The 25,602-nt window shown below is 47.3% G+C and overlaps 2 protein-coding genes across 2 annotated transcripts in view; one reads left to right on the forward strand and one right to left on the reverse strand.

Moving 5' to 3' along the window:
- The window catches only part of LOC138758126 (guanylate-binding protein 1-like), a 17,137-nt gene extending 739 nt beyond the window's left edge, over window positions 1-16,398 (forward strand). The window contains 8 exon segments of the mRNA XM_069926622.1: window positions 3,742-3,869; window positions 6,894-7,002; window positions 7,535-7,723; window positions 8,093-8,338; window positions 9,195-9,475; window positions 10,154-10,366; window positions 13,486-13,570; window positions 14,454-16,398. Coding sequence (XP_069782723.1) covers window positions 3,789-3,869; window positions 6,894-7,002; window positions 7,535-7,723; window positions 8,093-8,338; window positions 9,195-9,475; window positions 10,154-10,366; window positions 13,486-13,570; window positions 14,454-14,800 — 1,551 coding nt within the window. The 5' untranslated portion in view covers window positions 3,742-3,788 and the 3' untranslated portion in view covers window positions 14,801-16,398.
- LOC138758131 (zinc finger protein 239-like) lies at window positions 16,399-24,307 on the reverse strand. The gene has a single exon (XM_069926628.1). The coding sequence runs from the start codon at window positions 19,005-19,007 to the stop codon at window positions 18,744-18,746; it is 264 nt and encodes an 87-aa protein (XP_069782729.1). The 5' UTR covers window positions 19,008-24,307; the 3' UTR covers window positions 16,399-18,743.
- Window positions 24,308-25,602: the final 1,295 nt, after the last annotated feature.

Raw genomic sequence — 25,602 nt, forward strand, 5'->3', positions numbered from 1 at the left:
TCGACAACCTTCAGCTCCATCCATAACTCCTCCAACCTTGGTATCATCTGCAAACTTACTGACCCATCCTTCCACCCAGGTTATTTATAAAAATCACAAGGAGCAGGGGTCCAGAACAGATTCCTGTGGCACTCCACTAGTCACCGACCTCCAGGCAGAATACGTTCTGTCCACGACAACTCTCCGCTTTCTACCTGCAAGTCAATTTTTTATCCACCCAGCCAAGGTTCCACTGATCCCATGTCTCCTGACGTTCTAAACGAGTCTCTCATGGGGATGTCATCAAATGCCTGACTAAAATCCATGTAGACCTCATCAATTTCTGTTGTTACCTCCTCAAAAAATTAATTAGGCTTGTGAGGCATGATCTTCCCTTCACAAAGCTGTGCTGACTATCCTTGAGTAGGCTGTAATTCTCCAAATGCTCATTAATCCTGTCCTTATGAATCCTCCTCTACAGTTTACACACCACTGACATTAGACTCAACGGTCTGTAATTCCCAGGATTTTCCCAATTAGCTTTTTTAAACATTTTCCATTCTCCAATCCTCCGGCACCTCCCCTGTGGCCAAAGATCGTACCTACTGCCCCAGAAATCTCTTCTCTCACTTCCCACAACAGCCTGGGGTATATTGCATCTGGCCACGGGACTTATCAATCTCAATGTTTTTAAGAAGATCCTCCTTCCTCCTCCTTAATCTCCACACTGTCCAGCACACAGGCCTGTTCTATTCTGACCTCACCCTGAACAAGGTCCTTTTCTCTTGTGAACACTGATGCAAACTATTCATTTAAAACCTCCCCAACCCCTTCCACCTCAAAGCACGTTGCTTCCTTTAGCAGCCCCACCTTCATTCTCATCATCCTTCGGTTCTTCACATACCCATAGAACACCTTGGGGTCTCCTTCATCCTACATGCCAAGGCCCCCTATCTAGCTCTCCAGAATCCTTTGTGAAGATCCTTCCTGTCTACCCTATGCTTCTCATGAGCCCTTCCTGTTTCCTGCTTTCAATATCTAATATATGCTTCCTTCTTCCTCTTGACTAGTTGTCTGACCTATTTCATCAGCCACTGTTCCCTTTTCCTACCATCTTTTCCTTATCCCCAGTGGGACCAACCTATCCTGAACCCAGCACAAGTGGTCCCTAAACTACCTCCACGTTACTTCCGTGCTTTCACCCTTGAACATCAGTTTCCAATTCACTCTCACTAGTTCCTGTCTCATCCCTTCATAATTAGCCCTTCCTCATTGAAGCACTTTCCCATTATGCCTGTCTTTATCCTTATCCATAGCTATGCTGAAGCTCAGGGAGTTTTGGTCACACTCCCCCATCGAGAGGTCTGCCACCTGACCAGGTTCACTCCCCAGAACCAGATCCAGGATGGCTTCTCCTCTCGTTGGCTGGTCCACACACTGTGACACATCTTCCCCATTTCTCCCTCTTGCAGTCAGGAAGTGCCAGTCAATATTTGGGAAGTTGAAGTCTCCCATAACAACAACCCTGTAATTCCTATGCCATCTCAAAATCTGTCTGCTTATCTGTGATCCAAGGGCTATTTGGGGGGCCTATAGACTGCTCCCAGTACAGTGATAGCTCCCTTCCTATTTCTGAATCCATCCGCATCATCTCAGTGGACACTCCCTGATGTACGATCAATTACACAAAGACTGAAGTAATCGGAACTGAAGGCTTTTATTAGCAAGGGATGGACAGCATCCCTTGTATTGCTGGCTCACATTGACCCAGACTCGAAACTGGGGGCAGGGTTGTGGCATGATAGCCTTAATGGGAGATAAAGGGGAGGGGGTCATGAGCAGGGTCAACCAAAAAAAGGTCATGTCATTTACATATACACACAAGTACAATATTTGTTTTACCATGCTGCCTCAGCAGCTTTGTTCCCCTGACCAGTAATACTCCACCCCGTTACCTCCCATCATATTCCTTTTAAAACACCTAAACCCCCATCCTTGCATCAGCCAAACTGGCCATCCTCCAGTCCAGTTTCTGTAACAGCCACAACATTGTAGATCCATGCACTGATCCATTCTGTTAGTTCATGCCCATTACTCCGTGCATTGAAATAGACACATTTCAAACCTTATAACTGACTATATTTATGTTGCTTCCCCTGCCTGGCCTTCCTCACAATGAGTCTCTGATTGAGATTGAGTTTGTCGTTGAGGAGTCTGATGGTGGAGGGGTAGCAGCTGTTCCTGAACCTGATGGTGCGAGTCTTGGACCTCTTTCCGGATGGCAGCAGTGAGAACAGAGCATGTGCCAGGTGGTGTGGATCCTTGATGAATGTTGCTGCTCTCCAATAGCAGCATTAGAACCTTAGAACACTACAGCACAGAAAACAGGCCCTTCAGCCCTTCTAGTCTGTGCTGAAAACAACATACTGCTAGTCCCACTGACCTGCACCCATTCCATAATCCTTCCATCCATGTTTTTATCTAGTTTGCCTGTAGAGTGTTCCCTTTAGATGTTCTCAATAGCGGGGAGGATTTTGCCTGTGATGTCCTGGGTTGTGTCCACTACCTTTTGAAAGGCTTTAAGCTGGGGGGTATTGGTGTCCCCATACCATGATGCAGCCAGTCAGCACACTCTTCCCGGACATCTGTATAAATTTGCCAGGGTTTCCAAACCTCCAGAAACACCTCCATATCTTGGGGGTCATTGATTGAGAAGTTCTATATGTCAGATGGACGGTGAGTTTAGATATGATCACCAGGAGACTGTCACAACTCCGCCAGAGGACAATGACTCGATGCCCACTGTGCTGGTCACAAACAAGAATGGCAAGCTGGAGATGAATCCCGATGCACTGGCATTCCTCAAATCCATCGACGAACCGCTAGTGGTCGTCGCTGTGTGTGGCCCAGCTCGAACTGGGGAAGTCGTTCCTGCTGAATCGTCTCGCCGGAGTGAAGAAAGGTGCATCCGACGGGAGGGGTGTGAGGCTAGGGGAAGAGGCGGGGCGGTGAGAGAAGGAGGGTGGGTGAATGGAGAAGAGAGAGAGGTGGGAAGGGAGAGGGGAAGGTGGAAAGAGGGAGGGAGGGTGGAAAGAGTGAGTGGGAAGGGAGGGGCTGAAGAGAGAGGGAAGGTGAGAGGAGAGAGGGTGGGAAGAGAAGGAGAAGGTAGGGAGTGAAGGAGGGAGGGGAAGAGAGGGAAGGAGGGGAGAGAGGGGTAGGGGGAGTGTGGGGAGAGAGGGCGGGAGGGAGGGGAGTGTTAGGGAGGGGACTGGTAGGGAGGGGTGAGACAGGAGAGCATTATGAAGAGATGAGGCAAAGAAATACTTGGATTTGGGGTAGGGGTCACTGGGAAGGGGAGACTTTCTATCCAGCAAAGTCTGGGGAATGGGGACTGATGCCTCTGTCATATTCTCTGTCCTTCCCAACCCCTCTCCCCACTCCCTCCTCCTCTCCTCACCCTCCTCTTCCCCTCTCCACTCCCTTGCTTCCCCCACCCCCCCCTCCTCACCACCACCTTCTCACCCCATCACCCAACCTCTCACCCCCTCCCCCTCTCCCCCCTCCCTCTCCTCTCACCCCCCTCCCTCTCCCCTATCTCCCCCTCCCTCCCCTCTCTCTCCCTCTCCCTCCCCTCTCTCCCTCTCCCTCCCCTTCCCCCCCTCTCTCCCCTTCCCCCTCTCTCTCTCTCCCCTCTCTCCCCCTTCTTTCTCTCCCCCTCCTCTCTCCCCCCATTTGCTCTCTCCCCTCCTCTCCTCCTCGCAGGATTCTCACTGGGTTCAACGGTCCAGTCTCACACCAAGGGCATTTGGATGTGGTCCCGGCCACACCCCCGGAGAGCAGGCCATCGGCTCCTGCTGTTGGACACCGAAGGCATCGGGGATCCCGAGAAGGTGAGCTGCTGACAGAGTGGTCCCGGCGCTGTTCCCCACTGAGGCAGAGGGGCACCAGGACAAAGGCGAATCCTCCCAGTAATAAAATGACCAAGGCGCAGGTCATTGTGGGAACAGAAGGGGTCCTGGGGAAGTTTTCAAGGGAGAGGTGGAGATTGCTCAAGGGCCAGAGGAGCTGGGACCTTATTGAATGTTTGAGCAGGCTTTAAGGTCGACTACTCCTGCCTAATTTGGAATAGTGTGTGAATGCCAAGCTGCAGGAAGGACACTGTGATGTTAGGAAGGACAGGTTGAGCATAGAATGTAGAACATAGAACTTTATATTTAGAGATCCAACTCGGTAACTGACACACGAGCCAGTGCCATCCAATTACACCCAATTGATCTACAACAGCCAGGGTGTAGAGTGTGGGAGGAAACCGGAGCCCCCAAAGAAAATCCACGCAGACATGGGGATAGCAGTCTGCGCCGGAATCGAACCCTGATCACTAGCCCTGTGATGTATATTTTTAAATTTGGACATACAGCACAGTATCAGGCCATTTTGGCCCATGAGTCCATGCCGCCCATTAGCCTCCACTCTCAGTACACTTTGAATGGTGGGAAGAAACTGGAGCCCCTGAGGAAAACCCACACAAACACTGGGAGGACATACAAACTCCTTACAGACAACATGGGATTCAAACCCCAGTCCCAATTGCAGGTGTTGTAAAGGCGTTGTGCTGACTGCTACGCCCACCATGTCCCCACGAAGAATGCAGAACAAAGAATATAGAGCACAGATCATGGAACTTGGATCGTACAACATTGAACATGGGAGGTAGAACTTAGATCTCCAAGATTATGAAGGGCTTAGCTTGGGTGGAGAGCCAGCACCTTTTACCAGGGGTGACAGGGACAAATACCAGAGGACATCCATGTCAGGCGACGGGAGAAACGTTCATGGGGTCAGGGGACGTTTTTTACACGGGGAGTGGAGGGTGCCTGGAATGCATTGCCGGGGGTGGTGGTGGGGGCAGGTTGATGGGTCATTTCAAGACTTTCAGACTCATGGATGGAAGACAAACAGAGGGAGTGAGTAAGGAAGGGTTAGAATGTTGAATCGATTGATGGAGGTTGGCACCACATTGTGGTTTCAACATGCAGCACACTTCTAATGCAAATCGTAGAACATTACCATACTGAAGAAGCCCCACAATATTGTGCCTACAGTAAGATCATTTAAAGACTATGAGTCGGGCACATAGTGGAAAGAAAAATAGAAGACATTGAGTGTGAGTGAGTGAAATGGTTGGATTGTTGTGGAGGGGGTTGCCATGCAGGAAGGAGGGGGATTTTCGTGGAGGAAGGAGAGGGGGTTTCCGTGAGGGAGGTGGAGTTTCCGCAAGGGAGGGAGGGGTGTTTCCCTTGGTGGGGGGGGGTAGATTGTTGAGAACCGGGAGAACACTGTGCACTCCTGTCTTGTTTTATTTCTCTTCTGATTTTGTACCCCTCCGTGACATCACACCTCCTCCTGTGCTCCAAGATATAAAGTCCCAGTCTCCTCCACCTCTCCATCCACCTCAGGCGTCCCCTGAGTCCTGGGGGGGCATCCTCATCAATCCTCTCCAGCTCAACGACATCTTTCCTGAACTGACCAGAACTAAACATGATCCTCCAAACTGGGCCTTGGCAACAACTAAAGAAAACTGCAATGTGGTGTCCCCAACTTCAAGAGGCAATACTCTGAGGATGGTCTATGTGCTGAAAGCCTTTTAAGATGACCCTGTCTACCTGTGACCCCACTTTCAAAGTCCTGTATACTTGTACTCCTGTAATCTAAACAACACTCTGATCTAAACAACACTCCCCCAGGTCCCTCTGCTTCACAACATCCACAACATTCCCTCAGATCCCTCTGCTCCTCTACACTCCCCCCAGGTCCCTCTGCTCCACAACACCACCCCAGGCCCCTCTGCTCCACTACACTCCCCCAGGTCCCTCTGCTCCACAACACTTCCCCAGGTCCCTCTGTTCCACTACACTCCCCCAGATCCCTCTGCTCCACAAAACTTCCCCAGGTCACTCTGCTCCACTACCCTCCCCAAGATCCCTCTGATCCACACAACACTCCCCCAGATCCCTCCACTCCACAACACTCCCCCAGGTCCCTCTGCTCTAAACACTCCCCCAGGTCCCTCTGATCTGCACAACACTAACTAAACACTCCCCCAGGTCCCTCTGATCTGCACAACACTCCCCCAGGTCCTTCTGCTCCACAACACTGCCCCAGATCCCTCTGCTCCACAACACACCCCCAAATCCCTCTGCTCCACAACACTCCCCCAGATCCTTCTGCTCCACAACACCCCCCCAGATCTCTCTGCTCTGCAGTATTCCGCCAGATCCCTATGCTCGTTGACACACCCCAGACCTCTCTGCTCCACGACACATGTGCAAGAGAAAGGGTGTGGAAAGAGGGTGTGGAGGGAGAGGGTGATGAGGGGAGAGTGGGGAAAAGAAAGGGGGTGATCGGAGTGGTAGCTGGGAGGAGAGGATAATGAAAGTGAGGGGCAGATGAGAGAATGAGAAGGGTGGAGAGGAGGTGAGGAGAGAGGTATTGAGGAGGAGAGGGGGTGGCGAGGGGCAGTGTAAAGATGGGTTGAGGAGAGAGGGGTTGTGAAAGAGGCAGATGGGGAAAGAAGAAGGGAAGATGGGGATGGTGGGAGAGGAGGGAGGAAGCGTGTGCCTCGTGGTCAGAGGGGGAAAGAATGTTGAGTTTGGGATGAGGGGTGGAAAAATGGGGGTATGAGATCTATCTCCTTGCTGGGAGACCCAAGACATACTCGCCTGCCAACTCGCCTGCTGCCGCCCCCCCCCCCCCCCCCCAGCCCCCAATGGTACCCCACAGCACCATATTGGAGTCTTCAGGGTGAATCAAGGACTGTCTTCCTGTTTCCAGAGGAAATTGCCATCTCTGGCTGAGAACTGATGTGTTTTTCCAAACCCCCACCCCACTCCACCCACACACCCACAAAACACAAGGGAGATGAGGGAAACGACAATATGATCATTTCCTTGGCCGTTCTTCTGAGCAGTCTGTTCATCTACAACAATCAAGGATCGATTGACCAGCGGACATTGGGGGAACTGCAATATCCTTTCATCGGTGTCTCTCCATACCTCTCTCTCAGGAGGATATCGGTACATTTACCAGGTCTCTCCGTCCCTCCCTCTCAAGGGGTTATCTGTACACTGACCAGTGTCTCTCCATCCTTCTCTCTTAGGGGGATATCTGTACACCAACCAGTGTCTCTCCATCCCTTCCTCTCTCTCTCAGGGGGATATCTGTGCACTAACCAGTGTCTTTCCAACCCTCTCTCTCAGGGGGATATCTCTAGATTGACTGGTGTCTCTCCATCCCCATCCCCCTCTCAGGGGGATATCTGGACATTGACACATGACTCTCCATTCCTCTCTCTCTCAGGGGGATATCTGTACACTGACCCATGTCTCCCCATCCCTTTCTCTCGGGGGGATATCTGTACACTGACCGGTGTCTGTCCGTCCTTCTCCCTCATTTTGATATCTGACTAATATTTCTCTGTCCATCTCCTGGTGATGGGGTCATTGGTGAAGAGTTACTGGTCTATGTGTGGTGGTTCTAACCCTTGACTCCATTCCCAAATTCATCACGGAGTTGTCCAAACGAATCCAAGTCCGGACCCAGGGAAAAGAGAATGGGGAGTGAGAGTTTGTCCGTTTTTTCCCGGACTTTGTGTGGGTGGTGCGAGATTTCACCCTGGACAAAGTGATTGACGGGAAGCTGGTGACTTCTGATGAATACCTGGAACACACTCTGAAACTTCGGGAAGGTGCGTGGAAATTGGTGCCGGGGGTGGGGGATGCTGGAGAGGGGTTGTGTGGGAGAGAGTGGGGAGGGAGGAGAGGGATGGGTGAGTTGGGGAGAGAACAGGAAGGAATGAGAGTGAGGGAAAGGCAGGAGAAAGGAGATGGGGAGAGAGCAGAGTGGGACATGAGGAAGAAGGAATGGAAGGGTCAGGGAGAGGGGATGGGGAGGGAGGGGAGGAGAGAAGAAAGGGAAAGGGATGGTGGTGCGAGGAAGGAGGGGAGAGGAGGGAGAGGGGCTGATTGAGGGGATAGGAGGAGAGGATGATGGACGGGAGGGACAGAATGACCTTTGGCTGTACATTCCTTTCTCTGAATTTCTGGAAATTTTCCAGATGAGAAAAGTTTGCGAGACCAGAACTTCAATGCAGTGAGGAGAAGCATCCGGAACAACTTTCCATCCCGCCACTGCTTCACCCTGCCTCCCCCTGCCCACTTCCAAGATTCCCGTAGGTTCGGTGAGATGGAGGAAGAGGAGTTGGAGCCAAATTTCCGCAGGGAATTCCAAGCCTTCTCTGACTATGTACACGGACAGGGCCGGGTCAAATCCGTTCTCGGGGGTCACCTGGTGACCGGTCGGAGTGAGTCTGGGGATGAGATGGGATCCATGGGGAATGGGAAGGTTGGGGGGGATGGTCCATGAGGAGTGTGACAGTGGGGGGCTGGGGTCTGTTGGCAGTGGGATGGTGGGGTGAGGTCTGTGGGGAGTGGGACAGTGGGGTGGGGTCTGTGGGGAGTGGGACAGTGGGGGGGGGGTTCTGTGTGGAATGGGACTATAGGGGGATGTGGTCCATGGGGAGTGGGATGGTGGGGGGTGGGGTATTGGGGGAATGGTCTGTAGGGTGTGGGACAGTGGGGACTGGGGTCTGTGGGGAGTGGAACAGTGGGGTGGGGTCCATGGGTAGTGGGGCGATGGGGAGGGATGGTCCATGGGGAGTGGACGGTGGAGGGTGGGGTCCATGGGGACTGGGATGGTAAGGGGCGGTCTCTGGGGTGTGGGATGGTGGGGGAGGGTGTGGAACCTTGGGGGGATGGTCCATGGGGAGTTGGATTGTTTGGGGAGTGGGGTCTGTGGGGAGTGGGATGGTATGGATGGGGTCCATGGGGAGTGAAACAGTGGGGGGGGTCTGTGGGAGTTGGACAGTGGGGATAGTCAATGGGGAGTGAGATGGTGGGGGATGGTCTGTGGGGGAATGGGATGATGGCGGGATGGACAGTGGGGAAAGGGTTCATAGAGGATGGGTACATGGGGAGGGGGAGGGTGGTGGGAGGGATCTGTGGGGGCAGGGGGAGAATGGTGAGGGGAAGCTGGGGTCTGCAGTCAGTGGGGAGAATGGGGTGGAGAGGGTTTCTGGGGACTGCAGATAGTGGGATGTCTGGGTACCCCCAGCAACTGCAGACAGTGGGGTTGACACCTCTCACCTCAATCCCCGCCAGGACTTGCTCACCTTCTCCAAGCTTACGTCAGGGAGATCCTGGAGGGAAAACTGCCTGTGGTGGACCAGGGGGTCAAGTGGATGGCACAGAGGGAGAACACGGAGGCTGTGGAAGCTGCGCTTGCTTATTACAATGGGAAGCTCTCCAAACTTCTACAACTGCCACCCAACTCCCTGTACACACTCCCTGATCTCTACACCTACTACCACCAGGAGTCCGTGAAGATTTTCACCGCACAATCCATCATGGATGACAGCGGGCAGTACATCAAGGAACTTGAGGTGAGGGATGCATTCTCTCTCTCTCAACAGAGTGGGTCAGAGATAACCCAGTCAGTGAATAGATATTCCCCTGAGAGAGAGAGGAACAGAGAGACAACAGTCAGTGTATCAATATTCAACTGAGAGAGAGGAATGGAGAGACACCGGTCAGTGTACAGACGTCCCCCTGAGAGAGATGGATGGAGAGGCACTGTTCAGTGTACAGATATCCCCTGGAGAGAGATGGATGGAGAGACACTGGTCAGTGTACAGATATCCCCCTGAGAGAGATGGATGGAGAGACACCAGTCAGTGTACTGATGTCCCCCTGAGAGAGATGGATGGAGAGACAGTGATCAGTGTACAGATATCCCCCTGAGAGAGATGGATGGAGAGACACCGATCAGTGTACAGATATCCTCTTGAGTGAGACAGTTGGAGAGACACCAGTCAGTGTACAGATGTTGCCCAGAGAGAGAGGGATGGAGAGACAGTGGTCACTGTACAGATATCCCCTAAGACTTGCTGTCTTAAAGCAAATAAGGGTAGATAAATCCACAGGGCCTGTCAATGTGTAGATATCCCCTTGAGAAAGAGGGACTGAGAGAAACTGATCAGTGTACAGATATACCCCCGAGAGAGAGGGATGAGGAGATAGAAGACAGTGCACCTGTGGTAATTAATTCTTTCTGACTGAAGGAGAGGTTACAGTCCCGATACAAGATCCTGGTGGCGGAAATTGAGAAAAAGTCACAAGGTCGCTGCGAGTCCATTTTGGCAGAGGTGATGAAATCTGTGAAGGAAAACCTGTCTAACAGTGATTACGTTCAACCTGGAGGTTACGAGCAGCTGAATCGTGATCTCAGTGAGGCAACAGGGAGATACAAGGAGGCGACCAAAAATGAGGCAGAGGTGTGTGTTCATCCCAGTAACAGGAGTGTTGATGATGGGGGTGGGGTTCTGTGGGGGGGGGGGGGGGTGGGTGTCCTTGGGGTGAATGGGTGACGGGGAGAGCAGGTGATGGGAGGGAGCGTGGGTGACAGGGAGAGCGGTTGACGGGGAGAGCAGGTGACAGGAGCGAGAGCAGGTGACCAGAGAAGAGAGGGTGACTGGGGAGACCAGGTGATAGGAGGGTGACCAGGTGACGGGGAGAGTATCTGTATAGAGTTGTAGAAAGACAGGTAAACAAGCAGTGAGGTCATGGAACCTGTACAGATTAAAGAGGAGTAAGTACTTGCTGTCTTAAAGCAAATAAGGGTAGATAAATCCACAGGGCCTGACAAGATATTCCCTCAGACCTTGGGGGAGGCTTGTGTACAAATTGCAGGCACTCTGGCAGAAATATTTAAAATGTCCTTAGCCACTGGTGAGGTGAGGATTGGAGGGTAGCTCGTGTTGTTCCATTGTTTAAAAGGCTCAAAAAGTAAGCCTGGAAATTATAGGCCATTGAGCCTGACATCAGTAGTAGGTAAATTATTGGAAGGTGTTCTAAGAGATCGGATATACAATTATTTGAATAGCCAGAAACTGATTAGGGATAGTGTGTGTTGTAGGTCATGTTTAACAATTCTTATGGAGCTTTTCAAGGAGGTTACCAAGAAAGTTGATGAAGTCAAGTCTGTGGATATTGTCCAGATGGACTTTTGAAGGCCTTTGACAAGGAAGATTCAGACGCTTGGTTTTCATGGTGAAGTAGTGAACCGGATTTGACAATGGCTGGACGGGAGAAGCCAGAGAGTAGTGGTAGATGATTGCTTCTCAGTCTGGAGGCCTATGACCAGTGGTGTGCCTCAGGGATTGGTGCTGGGACTATTGTTGTTTATTTTCTATATCAATGATCTGGATGATAATATGGTAAACTATATCAGCAAGTTTACTGATGACGCTAAGATTGGAGGTGTTACAAGGAAGGCTGTCAAAGCTTGTAGAGGAATCTGGACCAGTTGAAAAAATTGGATGAAAAATGGCAGATGGAGTTTAATACAGACAAGTGTGAAGTGTTGCATTTTGGAAGGACAAACCAAGAAAGGACGTACACAGTAAATGGTTGGGCACTGAAGTAGAACAGAAGGATCTGGGAATACAGATACATAATTCTCTAAAAGTGGCATCACAGTGGACAGGGTTGTAAACAGAGCTTCTGGCATACTGGCCTTCATAAATAAAAGTATTGAGTATAGGAGTTAGGATTTTTAAATTAAAATTTTAAAACTTAGACCTACAGCATTCTAACAGGACATTTCGTCTCACAAGTCCATGCCACCCAATTTACACCCAATTAACCTGCACCCCTGGTACATTTTTGAAGGGTACATTTTTGAAGGGTGCGAGGAACCTGGAACCCTCAGGGAAAACTCACACAGACACGGAGAAAACGTACATACTCCTTACAGACAATGCGGGATTTGAAACCCGATCCCAATCACTGGTACTATAAATGTGTTGCGCTAACCACTACACAAACTGTGCCAGAAATGGTGAAGTTATGAAAGACATTGGTGAGGCCAAAGTTGGAGTATAGTGTGCAGTTTGCTCACCGAACTACAGGAAGGATATCAGTAAGATAGAAAAAATACAGAGAAGATTTACTTCGATTTTGTCCAAATTTCAGGAACTGAGTTTTAGGGAAAGGTTAAACACTTTAGGACTTTATTTCCTGGAGCGTAGAAGAATGAGGGGAGATTTGATAGAGATGTTTAAAATTATGAGGGGTCAGACAGAATAAATATAGGTCAGTTTTTTTCCACTGAGGGTAGGTGAGATACAAACCAGAGGACATGGGTTAAGGGTGAAAGGTGGAACATGAGGGAAAACATCACACAGAAAATAGTGGGGGTGTGGGACGAGCTGCCTGCTGAAGTAGTGAATGTGGGCTCAAGTTTAACATTTAAGAGGAATTTGCACAGGTACATGGATGGGAGAGGTACAAGGGGATATGGACTGGGTGCAGGTCAGTGGGACTAGTCAAAAAAAAATGGTTCAGCACAGACTAGAAAGGCTGATGGGGCTGGTGTCTGTGTTGTGGTGTTCTGTGGTTCTATGGGAGAGAGTGACGGGGAAAGTGGGTGATGGAGAGAGTGGGTGATGGGGAGCGGGTGATGGGGAGTTAGTGGAGGGAGAGTGGGTGGTGGGGGAGCAGGTGGGGGAGAGCAGATGATGGGAGACTGGGTGACGGGAAGCGGGTAATGGGGGAGCGGGTGGCGGGGAAGCAGGTGACGGAAAGCAGGTGATGGGGTAACGGGTCACGAGAGGAGAGGGTGACAGATGTAAAGGTTAAAACCTTGTGTTTTTAACTCTTAGTTAATTTTGTGTCTGTCTCTTTAAGAGAACTATTGTTTGTAGTGTTACTGTAGTGACTATAATATGTCATAATATCCACCCAAACTAACGACTTGCTCATTATTCAACCAGATGTGAAGTGAGAGCATTAGAAATTTTTCTTTAGTTTTTGTATCTCTTTAAACTCTGTGTATCTCTTTAAATGCTCGTGCATCTCTTTAAAGTTTATATATCTCTTTAAATACCTTTTTGTATCTCTTTAAGATCTTATATCCCTAAGCTTATGTATCATTATACAGTAAATACTTTGTTATTCATCATTATAAAAGCCTTAATGCAAAGCTAGGCAAAATGTTTATCTGTTTTATCAATGAATTAAAACTACATAAAGTAACAGCCAGAGTTTGATTTGTTAGATTAAAGAGATCGAAATTTGGGATATCACAGCTCACACTTCACAAGATGATACTTTGAAATTAGGATATATTAGAATAAGGAAAGTGTCATCCATAATGGGGAGAGCGAGTGCTAGGGGGAGCGGGTGTTGGAGGAGCAGGTGTTGGGGGGAGTGGGTGTTAGGGAGAGTGGGTGTTGGGAGGAGCATCCGCAGGAGGGGAGAGTGGGTGACAGGGGATGGGTTCCTCACAGTATGCCTCTACCCATCTGACCTCCTACTGCTCTGGTTTGGAGTTAACTGCATTAACAGGAACAAGTCTCTGGAATCTCCCTGACATGTTTCTTACCTTGTGCAGGGTTCGAGCGTACTTCACACATTCCTGGAAAGATTAAAACCTGAACTGGATCATTTAAGGAAGGTGCAGCAGGGAGATGCCTCTGGTGAGAACAGATATACTATTTATTGTACCCAATCCCTTCTCCCTCCCTCTCTCTATCATAATCACTCACCCTTTGTCACATTGTCAGGGTCAGACCAAGTGAACCTCCCTCTCCACAGGCCTGGTATTCAAATGTTAATGCCCCCCACCATTCACCATGTTAGTCCCCATGGTGTCTCTGTTCTACAACATTCCCCACAGTTCACTTTGTCGGTCCCTGAACCTTGAGATTTCACTCTTCTACAACACTCCCCACCCTTCACCATATCGGTCCCCATACCCCAATGTCTCTCTGTTCTACGACTGTCCCCACCATTTACCATGTCGGTCCCCATACCATGAGCTCTCTCTGTTTAACAACACTCCCCACTGTTCATTGTGTTGGTCCCGTACCTAAGGTCTATCTGTTCTACACCTCTCCCCACCATTCACCATGTAGATCCTCGTACCATGGAGTGGTCCTTAATTTGCCTCTCCACTGCTCTGGATCATCCTAGACCCACCTCCACACATTTTGCTTTAAGTTCCTCACATCCTGCTGAGCTTTCCTCATTGCCCGCTCATTGCAGGCACCTGGCTGTCAAAAACCACCCAGGACCTTAAGCTTTGAAGTCTTAGTGTGGACACCAGGCCTGATACCCTTGGTTATTGGCCTTCAGTCTGAGTCACAACCCCGCCCTATCGCCGTCTGTCACCTATCTCCAATTCAGTATCTTATTGGCCATCTGAATAGCATCCCAATGGATTGGTGTCCAAACACCCTCCCGTTGCCAAACCTCAGTACCTTCCAGCAAGATGCCCCAATTGATCCTCTCAAAACCCAAAATGGAGTCAAACCTCACCTCGCTCTACTGATGCCATGTTTCTCCATCTGCTCGGCCAAGTTCTGGAGGAGGAGCTGTTGAGGCTGGAGGCAGAGAAGGAATCGAGGGAGCGGGAGAAGCAGGAGTCACAGAAGCGGATATCGCAAGAATGGCTGAACCAGCTTGAGCACAAGTTTGTGAAGGAACGCGCGGGCCGACTGAGGGAACTGGAAGAGGCGGCGGAGCAGAAGAGGGCAGAGGGGGAGAGGTATAAGACGGAAGGGAGCTTTGATGATGGGGAGAAGGCATGGAGGGAAAGTGAGAGGTTCCAGGAAGAGCACAAGCAAGAAAGTAGTTGGACTTTCTGGGACTATTTGAAACAAGGAGTTAAGTTCATTTGGTTCTTGGTTCAGAGTTTTTACCTGTAAACAGATCCTGAGATGGGATTGCATGTCACCCACTCTTACCTCCCACAGGTTTCCTCACCCATCACCCATGCACCATTCACATTGGACACCCTACCCCACCCCCCACCCCCGGACACCCTACCTTGTGGGTTCACTACCTTGCAGACTCTCTCCTCCCACAGGCACTGTACCCATGGGCATTCTCCCCCCCCCACAGACACTCCCCATCGCAGGGACTTTCCCCCCCAATCTCACCCCGCAGGCACTCCCCCAGCAGGCACACTCCTCCCCCTCACCACGGACACTCCACCCCCGCGGGCACCCTCTCCCTGTGGACACTCTCTGCATTGTGGGCACTCTGCCCCTGTGGGCACCATTCCCCCATGGACAGTCTCCCCTGCGGACACTCTGCCCGCCCCCCCCCACCACTGTGGGCAGTCTCCCCCACTGCGTGCACTCTTTCCCCAGCAGGGACTCTCCCCTCACAGGCTCTCTCCTCAGCAGGCACTCTACCACCACCCCCCCCAATCGACACTCCTTTTCCCTCCACATCCCTGCCAGTTGACCTGGGTGGTCTGCACAGGGAACTTACCCACTGCATCCATCGAGTCCTCATCTCTCAGTTTCTGCAGGACTGACCACTACCTGATGGTCTTGTGGTGGAAGGTGTTGTTCTTGAAAAAGTTTTCCACAAAATGATCGGATAAAGACAGAAGTAGTGAGGCTGTTTCCTCTGGCAGCTGACACCAGAACTGGGGACAGAGCCTCAATATACAGGGGGAGTTGATTTAGGACAGGGATAATGAGGACAATGTATAGAAGTGCTGGAGGAACTCACCAGGTTACGTAGTGCCCATAGAAAGCAATAGGCAGTTTACGTTCTGGGCCTGACTGTCTTAATTATGCCAAAAAATCAGCAAAACATACAAATAAGGTGAGGATGGGGGGAAGCGAGAGAGACCAGGTGGGAGAGGGATACTGAAAACTGAAGATCGACAATGACGCCATCTGTTTGGAGTAAAACAAGAGCATCTGCAAATAACCGGGGTTGAGTGCAATACACAAACTTCCTGGAGAAAGTCAGCAGGACATGCAGCATTCGCAGGAAGTAAAGGATCATCTGAGGCCCAAAATGTTGGTGACCCTTTACTTCCTACAAAGCTTGGTGAGTTTCTCCACCACATTTGTGTCTCACTATCTGTGTGATTCTGGAAGTTGGCTTCTCACAGAGTGGTGAATCTGTGGAATTCTCTGCCCAATTACCAGCAGCAGAGGTTGCCTTGTGGAAAATATTTAAGACAGGAATGGGTAGGGTTTTAACAGACTGGTGTGACAGGTATATAGAAATGTTTTTGGGAGATAAATTGGTAAAGGTTTGTTAGAGCAGGTCACATACAAACATTTTAAAACAGATCTTATTTAAAATACTGGAGCTCTGCCCCATGCTAGCTCAGTGCATGGGGCACTCCTGCACTGGGACTTACTAGCTGGACTATGTATGGGATGTCTAGCTAGACTGCTCCAAAGCTAACATCTTCACTGCACCTTTGTACATGTGACAATAAATTTGACCCTGAAAACAAATTGCAAATTGACAACAAGACCAAGAGGCATTTAGATTTGTTGCATCTTTTCATTCTTTTTCAGTCTTTTTATTCATATTACAGGTAAACAGTACATGAGGAGAATAGGAAAACATCATCAAAAAGGAGGAAATATATCACTCTGACATCATATGATAGAACATCTGCCATTACTCCACAATTAACATCTATGTTCTCATCTCAATCTGAAATCTTAAAAAAAAATATATAAAACACCACCTCATCTCAAAAAAAAAGACGGGGGAGCCGTTCCTGAGAATTTATTAATAAAAATTAATTTTCTGATCTTCACCCACAAAGAGAAAGGAAATAAAATTAAATATCATCTGGAAGGGAACGTAATTCTACTGACTAAGTCATATGGACATAATGTTTAAAAGGTCACTGTCTCTTCAAATTTAACAGAAGCATCAAATGGATGATTCCGAACATTCTCTAAATTTAGTCGTGACATCATTTGAGAGAGCCCCTGAGTCAAAGACAGTGGATTAGAACCTTCCCATTTAAATAAGGTCGCTCTTCCAGCCAGCAACATAGAAAAGGCTGCAACTTGATGTGCAGAAGTGGGAACTCGTCCCTATGTCAGGAAAGATCACTCCAAAAAGAGCAGTCCCTGGGTTAGGTTGCAAACCAATATCCAGTAGAGCTGACAAAGTCTTAAAAAATATCTATCCAATACCTCTCTGACATCTGGCATGCCCAAAACATTGGAGTTGGAGAAGCCACTTCTGATTTTTATATCGATCACAAAAAGGGTGAACATTAGAAAAAATACAAGCCAATTTCTTTTAAATTGGATCAAAGAATAACAAGCACATAAAGAGGAGGTTTTAACCCATCCAAAAAATCTCCCATAATTCCCCTGGAAGATGTAACTGGAGTTCCTCTTCCCAGGCCCTTTTAAGTTGATTGCAATCTTTATAGCTTATTATAAATGTTACCTATTAAACCTTCATGACAAGGGTTCAATTGAAAAAAATTATCAATCAAACCCAGTGGGTACGATGTTGGAAAATTGGGCAGCAAAATATTCAGAAAATTTCTAATTTGGAAATATCTCAAAGAATGTGACTTTATCCAATTATCCAATTTATTGGATAATTATTCAAAAGACATTAAACTACTATCTGTAAACAAATCTGAAAAAGAGACAATTCCTTTAACTTTCCAAAACCATCAATTATAGACTGTTGAAAAAAAATTAAGAGAAATGGTTCTAAGAGAAAGTAAAAATCTTCGTCAAAGAGTTTCTGAAATGGAACCAAATCTGTAACATGAAGTATTGGATTGAAGGTTTGTCGACTAATCTTGGAAAGTGTAAAAAGCTGCTCTCAATGAGGAGGTGATTGAAAACCTCTACACGATTCCAAATTGATCCAATAAGGGTGTTCAAATGGATCAGAATAGTAGATCCAAAAAATAATATCACGGAGGTTAACTGTCCAATAATAGGTAAAGCCAGACCACAACTTTCTTTAATTTTTGCAGATAGAATCTGGCTTTCATTTTATTCCAAATATAAGATATTTTAGAGTCAATTTTTTTTAAATATTTTGAAATAAAAACTGGGACTGCTTGAAATAAATACAAACATCTAGGGAAGGTTATCATCTTGATAGCACTAATTCAAACTATTCAAGATAAAGCTAACGTAGACTATTTAGAAAGAGATTCTACACATAATCTAGCAAAGATAGAAAGTTAATTTTTATAGATTTTTAAATGTTTGGGTAATTCCATGCTCTGCCAACTGTATGTGGGAAACCACTGGGGTTTCACCAGGCTGTTCGACTGGGTAAACTACCAGACAAATGGCCACTTGCCAGAGTGGACCCACTGGTGTATCTGAAGGCTCCATGACCTGGTGAAGCCCTTCTTGCACTCATGTCAGATGAATGGCTTTCCCCTCAGTGTGGACCCATAGGTCAGTGGACCTGATGAACCCCTTTCCCCATACAGAGCAAGTGAATGGCCTTTCCCTGGAGTGGACCCACTGGTGTCTCAGCAAGAGACCTGGGTGAACCCCTTTCCACATTGAGGGCAAATGAATGGCTTCTCCCTGGTGTGGACCCACTGGTGTCTCAGCAGAAGGGAAGACTGGGCAAACCCCTTTCCCAGTGATGAGCAGGCAAATGGCCTCTCCCAGTGTGGACCTGCTGTGGGTCAGCAGGTTGTAGGACTAGGTGAAGCCCTTGCTGCACTTGGCACAGACAAATGGCTGTGAATTTTCTGGTGGGTCAGCAAAATAGATTGCCTGCTGAAGCCCTTGCCGCATTTGGGGCAAACAAATGGTTTCTCCCCAGTGTGCACCCGCTGGTGTCTCAGTAGTTCAGAGGACTGGGTGAAGCCCTTTCCCACTCTCAGGGCAGATGAACGATGTGGATCTGCTGGTGTCTCAGCAGGTAGGAGAACTGGACAAAGCCCTTTCCACACTCAGAGCAGGTGAACAGCTTCTCCCCGGTGTGGGCCTGCTGGTGGATCTGCAGGTAGGTAGACTGGGTGAAGCCCTTCCCACACTTGGAGCGGATGACCGGCCTCGACCCCATGTGAACCCACTGGTGTTTCATGAACTCACTTGATGTTTTAAAGTTCTTCCAGCAGTCTGAGCACTGAAACAGCTTCATCACTGTAGGGGCGTGAGGGTGTGATTAGGGGGAGTAAATCAATGCAAGTCCTGCCCAGGGGGTACACAGCGCAGACTTGGGCTGATGGAGGCTCCCAGAGAGCTGGGCATCGGGTTAAATGAACATCAAGGCCGGGACCCAGGGAGAAACGCCATCCAGCAGGGCATTGCAAGCCCCAGGAACATGTGAGCTCTCTGTTCAGGGATCTGGAGAGAAATGCCTTCCAGCTAGGTGTTGCAAGCCCCAGGACCACTCTATTCTGGGACCCAGTACTGCGCCTTGATCCTGGTGCCGAATCACCTTCACTCCCCGAGAGGGCCTTCCCCCATTTCTGGCAATCCAGCAGAGAGACAGCTGTGGGGCAGAGAGGCAGAAGCAGACTGCACTTCCAACTCTTTGCCCCACCATCTGATTGACAGCGGCCAGTGGTGGCGCACGTCCCGGAGAGAACCAACCAACTGGAGCACGAATGAGGTGGGAGCAGGAGCCCACTTGTCTGCATTTAAAGGGATTCCGTCCTCGGGCATTTATTTTCTTTCCTGGTGCAGTCAGTGTTTCATTTTGTATTCGTATGTGAATTCTTAGACAACACATGGATGAAGGAAAAGGTTCTTTACTTTAAAGTTGATGTAAACAGCCCATGAGGCTGCAAGCCTCCATGACAGATCTTACATACTGCATTCTCCTGCTCTGTGTCATCCCCTCCTGGCAGTTAAGTATAATTAAACAGGAGCTATAATCCTTAAAGCAGTGCTAGTTGCATTGCAATCATGATCATTATCATTAAATCTCCCTTTCTTAAAACATAAGAAGCTTACTTTTAACTAACATGTTTTCTTTGTATAACTCTGCAATTTTAACTTTAACCCCAGGAATTTACATTTTCATTATTATCAACATTGTTAACATTTTATTAACTTGTTTTGTGTGTTCACATTTACATACACTAAAACTAGAAGAGCAAATAAGATAGCACTACTTCATTCCATAACAGGAGTCTTTAAATTTGCTCAATGAGTCTCTTAGGAGGATTTTCACGTGTCTTAACAATCTCCTGATTGATTGTCCTTGAATCTGAATTGTTGCCTCAGACGATGTTTTCTCAGATGTGCATTCAGGTTGTTTAACAGTACCCATCTTTCCACCTACTGTGGTTTGTCCCTTTTGAAGGTCTCATTGATTTCCTCGCAGAACGGCACCTTCATCTGTCTGAATGGTGTGATCTTGGTTGGACTTCACCAAGGACAGTTCCCTTCTGAGTGCATAAGTTTGTTTTGTCTTTTAGCCTTACAGAGCAGAGATCGAGTAGGTTTTTTGATCCTCTGTGAAGGTAATATTTCTGCTTTTCTTTCTGTTGTTCTTTGAAATTCCTCACTTTCTCCCCCCTCTTTTGTTTTTAGGAGATTCTCCTGAATGGGTAGGGTTGATCTTAGCCTACATCCCATAAGGAGTTGTGCTGGTGACATACCACATTCAAGCGGCATTGTGCCGTATACTAGCATGCTCAGATAGAAGTCCATTCCATTGTTTGTTGCCTCGTTCATCAGTTTTTTTCACTGTCTGAACTGATTTTTCCACTAGACCATTGGACTGTGGAAAATGAGGACTTGACGTGGTGTGTACAGTCCTACTCCTAGGCAAAATGTAAGAATTTGAATTGCAAAACTGGGGTCCATTGTCTATGAAGAGACCTCATTTGCCATGTCATATCTGTTATTACAGCATCTGCAGTGGTGGTGTCCAGTCTAGACATCTCTGGATATAGGGAGTAATAGTCTGTGACTATATGATAGTCCTTCCCTTGATATTCAAATAGGTCAGTGCCTACCTTCTGGTAAGGTCTGTATGGTGCTTGGTGTGGCTTTAGTGGTTCTGCAGGATTGTTTGCTTGATATTTATGGCATATTGTACAGTTTGACACTTCATTTGTTATATTATTGTTGATTCTTGGCATCACCTCTCGTGCTCTTTTCTTGCACTTTTCAATTCCAAGATGTCCTCCATGGATCCTTTTTAGCATTTCTTTTCTCACTCTGGGATATGGATTTTACTTCCTTTGTAGATGATGTCTTCAACCACTGATAGTTCTGCCCTGCAGTTCCAGTACTCTGAAACGTCAGGTGAGCAGCCCTGCTTCATGTTGGGCTATCCATCCAAGATGTTTTTTCTCAGTTGTCTTAGTGTTTCACCTTTGTTTGTCCCTGACTTTATGAACTCTATTTTTGCATCTGATATGGGCAGTTGCACTTGTGATCATGTCCATGAAGGCATTCACATCTTCATCCATTTTGATGTTTGTGGGCTCTCTCATGTCAACAGCTCTAGATGAGTCTGCTGTGTACATTAGGTTATCTGGAGTGTACGCCACATTCAGTGTATAGCGTGGTAGCCTAATCATCATTCTTTGTATTCTAAGTGGACTTTCATTTAATGGCTTTTAGAACAATGAAATGAAGGGCTTATAGTCAGTCTCTGCACTAATTGCTTGTCCCAATACAGGCATATGTGATCCTGAGCAGCTCCTTTTCAATTTGAGGGTATCACTCTCTGCATCTGCGATCGAGCGTGATGCATCCACAATGGGTGCCGGTCATGAAATTTTGCAGAAGAATTGATCCGAGCCCACTATGTGAAGCATTTGATGATATCTTGATGGGTCTCACTGGGTCATAAAACCTCAGAACTGGTTCCTCTATGAGCAGTTTCTTTAATTTGCTCTATAACTTTTCATGCTCATGACGCCACTCCCATTCGATGTTCTTTTCTGTTTGTCTCCTCAATGGAGCAAAACTTTTCAGAGAGTTTGGATATGAATTTACCCATATAGTTGACCATTCCATTAAACCTCTGTATGTCCTTTCTGTGTTGTGGCCTTGTCATGTTCCCAATGGCAGACACCTTTCTGGGATCTGGTTTGATGCCCTCACTGCCAATAATATCTCCTACAAATGTTAGTTCTGTCACCCTGAGTTGGCATTTCTCTCTATTCAGCTTCAGGTTTGCTTTCCTTGTTGCTTCCAGCACATTCCTTAGTCTCTCATCATCCTCCATTTTCATGGTTCCCCATAATATGATATAATCCATTGAGGTATCAACTCTGTCCAGGTGCTCATAGACCATATGGATAGTTTTGTGATACACTTCAGGAGCTGAGACAATTCCAAATGGAATTAGGAATCTGTATCTACCAAATGGACTATTGAACATGCACAGTCTTGAACTATTTCATCCAATTTCAACTGCCAAAATCCCGATGATGTATCTAACTTGCTGAAAAACTTTGCATTGCAAACTGTAACATGATTTCTTCAAGCACCGGAATCTAAAAGTGTTCTCTCTTTGTTGTTCTTGGATCCAGGCAAATTCTAAGCTTTCCATTCTTTTTGTCCACAATGACGAGTGAACTCACCCACTCCATTGGCTCATCTATCTTTTGAATCACGTTCAAGCTCTCCATCCTGTCCAACTCTGCCTTTAGTTGCTTTTGAAGCACAAATGGAACTTTTCTACATGGATATATTATTGGTGGCACACGTTTATCCACTCTGATCATGTGTTCTCCTGGAAGGCACCCTGGACCCTGACATAGGTCATGAGTTCATCATAGGCTGTCTCTCCTTCACTTTCCACAATGAAGACCCATTTTTTCCAGGTTCAGTTTCTCACAGGCTGTTGAACCTAGTATAGCCTATGTCCTTTGATACCACAATGAATGTTAGCATATGTTCTCTGACCTTGCGTTTAACTTTGACCATGCATTCTCCTTGCACTGGTATATCGGTACCTGAATATCCTGTCACCTTCACTTTTGTTCCATACATCTTTGGACACGGTCTAAACTTCTTAAAATTTGTTTCAGTTATTACATTAATTTGTGCTCCAGTATCCAATTTAACTGAAATGTATATGTCATTTGCTTTTAATCTCAACACCCAGTCTTTGTTTTCTTTCTTGTTTTCAGTCACAACATCTACATAGAATTCTTCTATCCCCCTTTCATCTACTGCATGAACCTTGCTTTGTGGCACTTGGTTCCTACAGCAACAGGCATAATGGTTGCTTTTGTTGCACATATAGCATGTTTTACCAATTGCTGGACACTTTTTTGATAGGCATTGTGTACCACATCGACGACGGCTTTCGATTGTCCCTTTCATTTTTGTTTACTGGCCATGCCTCTCTTTCCATTTTGGCATGCTTTTGGTTAAATGGTTTATGTCTGTTCTTTCTTACTGCATCCATGTTGCAGCAAGTTTCATTGAACAGCTCTTTTGCCTGCGTTTTTACAGGTTCTGTAGCCCTACAGAATGCAATGGCTTTTTCCAGGTCTAGATTTTGCTCTCTTAGCAATCTTTACCTTCGACTATTATCTGGAATACCACACAAATTTGTCTTTTATCACTGAGTCAGTCAGTCCACCAAATTCACATGTTTTGCTTCTGTTTCTCAATTCAGTCATATACTGATCAATACTTTTTTTTCCATTTTCTGTACACGTGAAAAATCTGTGCCTCTCAAACATCACATTATGTTTGGGTATGCAGTATGCTTCAAACTGTTCCATTATTTTTTCCAGTTTCATTTTGTCTCCTTCAGCAACAAATGTGAAGCTATTATACACATCCAGGGCTTCATCACCCACAACATGTAAGAAAATTGGTTTTCATTTTATCACTTTTCGTGTCAGCTTCGACTGCCGCTAAATAAAATCAAAAACATTGTTTGAATCTGTTCCAATTTTCAGCCACGTTACCTGTCAACTGAAGTTTCACTTTTAATTTCCTTCATCCCACTTCTGACACCATGTTTCATCTTAAAATTGTATGTGTGAGTTCTTAGACAATACATGGATGAAGGAAAAGTTTCTTTACTTTAGAATTTGAAAACAGCTCATTTGGTATGCCATGAGGCTGCAAGTCTCTATCACAGATCTTACATACTGCAGTCTCTTGATCCATGTCAGCCCCTGCTGGTAGCCAAGTATAATCAAACAGGAGCTATAATCCTTAAGGCATTGCTAGTTGCATTACAACCATGATCACTATCATTACAGTGGGAAACACCGCAGGATTGCAACCAGAGTTTCAGTGCATGGGGCGCTGACTGAAGGGTTGTCTCCACTTGTGCATTGGTCTCAGTGCAAATGCTGGGTTTGCGTTCAAATCAACAGAGCAGAGAGGGCCTCCGAAAGGACCACAGATAAAGAAAAATAAATTCCTGCTAAAATTGACTGACTACATCCACAAAAACTCCAAACCCCTCCCTGGCCTCACACATGTCTGCAATGCCCCCAAATATACCCTGACACCCAAACACTGCACTTCCACAATACCCACCCACCTATCTCTATAACCCTCTTCCAGTCCCCTACACCCTTCCCTGACTCTGTCACCCCTTTCAGTCTCCTACAACCCTCACTGTCTCTGTAACTCCTTCCTGTCCCCTACACCCCTCCCCATCTCTGTAACCTCCTCTGGTCCCCAACACACTCACTACAGATGGGCCACTCCTCCCTGATATGCCCCTTCTGATAGGAGGTGCACATCACTCCATGGACTCCCTCCCCTGCCATTGGAGGACAGCCCTGCCCAGACCTTTATCACACTTTCTCTCCTTCCCAAGAGCCTGCTTGTCACCAAAGGCCCCACTGAGAACCCCCGTCACCCATCTCATGGTAGCCGCACTTGACCACATCCCAGCCTGGGGCACCTCGCATCTCACCTTCAAACCCAGTATGAAGCATTTTGAAACATCATGTCTTCAGATCTCGTAAACACAAGTTTTCAGAGCAATGTTTCTTCATACAAGTGATTTCACAAACTCCCTCTTAATTTGCCTGAGTTACAGATTCTGTTTTTGTAATGTATGCAAATGATATATGTGTGTTATGTCATTATGTGATGTTTTAGTACATGTCGAGGGCCCTCCATGGCTGCAAGCTGCACACCATTAAACGTCTAATAAAGCATCTCATTTGAACCTTCCTACAATTGAATGTGTGAGTTATATCAACATACTCAACACTGATGACGAGAGGTTGGATGCTCCTGGACTAAACTTTAGAATGGGAAGGTGAAGTTTGCAGCCATGTGTGGGAGTGAATTTCGCGCCGATTTTTTTCTCTCTTACCATGTCTGCATGCTGCAAAGCTACAGTCCACTCCACACTACCTCTCATCTGTTTGTTGGTTGGTGGAGCAAGTATAAAAGAGAAAAGGCAAGTTTGTGCATCTTATTTGGGTAAAAGAAACAACCAGAGAGGGCCATTAGGAACAGAACACGCTGGATGCGATGCAGAGATTACATGATACTGCGTACTACTGAGATATTAGTCACATGTTAGTTTAAGGAGAATTGTAACTTTAATCAGACGTTGAATACATGTACGGGACAAGCACAGTATTGATGATGGAATGGCAGCAGGCTCGGATTTTTCAACAGGGAGGGAACGTGGATTCTTACATCGATAGACTAGAGCAGTTTTTTGTTGCTTTGGACACAGATAATACTGAGCTCAATGCATTTAATCGAGCCATTTTACTGAGTGGTATTGGGGATGAGCCATATCAAATGCTGTGAGATTTGGCATTTCCAGA

This window comes from Narcine bancroftii, chromosome 3 (genome assembly GCF_036971445.1).
Source record: "Narcine bancroftii isolate sNarBan1 chromosome 3, sNarBan1.hap1, whole genome shotgun sequence".
Taxonomy (NCBI): Eukaryota; Metazoa; Chordata; class Chondrichthyes; order Torpediniformes; family Narcinidae; genus Narcine; species Narcine bancroftii.

Bases quoted from the DNA above. Each gene is read 5' to 3' on its own strand.
- LOC138758131 (XM_069926628.1), bottom strand. From the start codon at position 19,007: ATGAAGCTGTTTCAGTGCTCAGACTGCTGGAAGAACTTTAAAACATCA.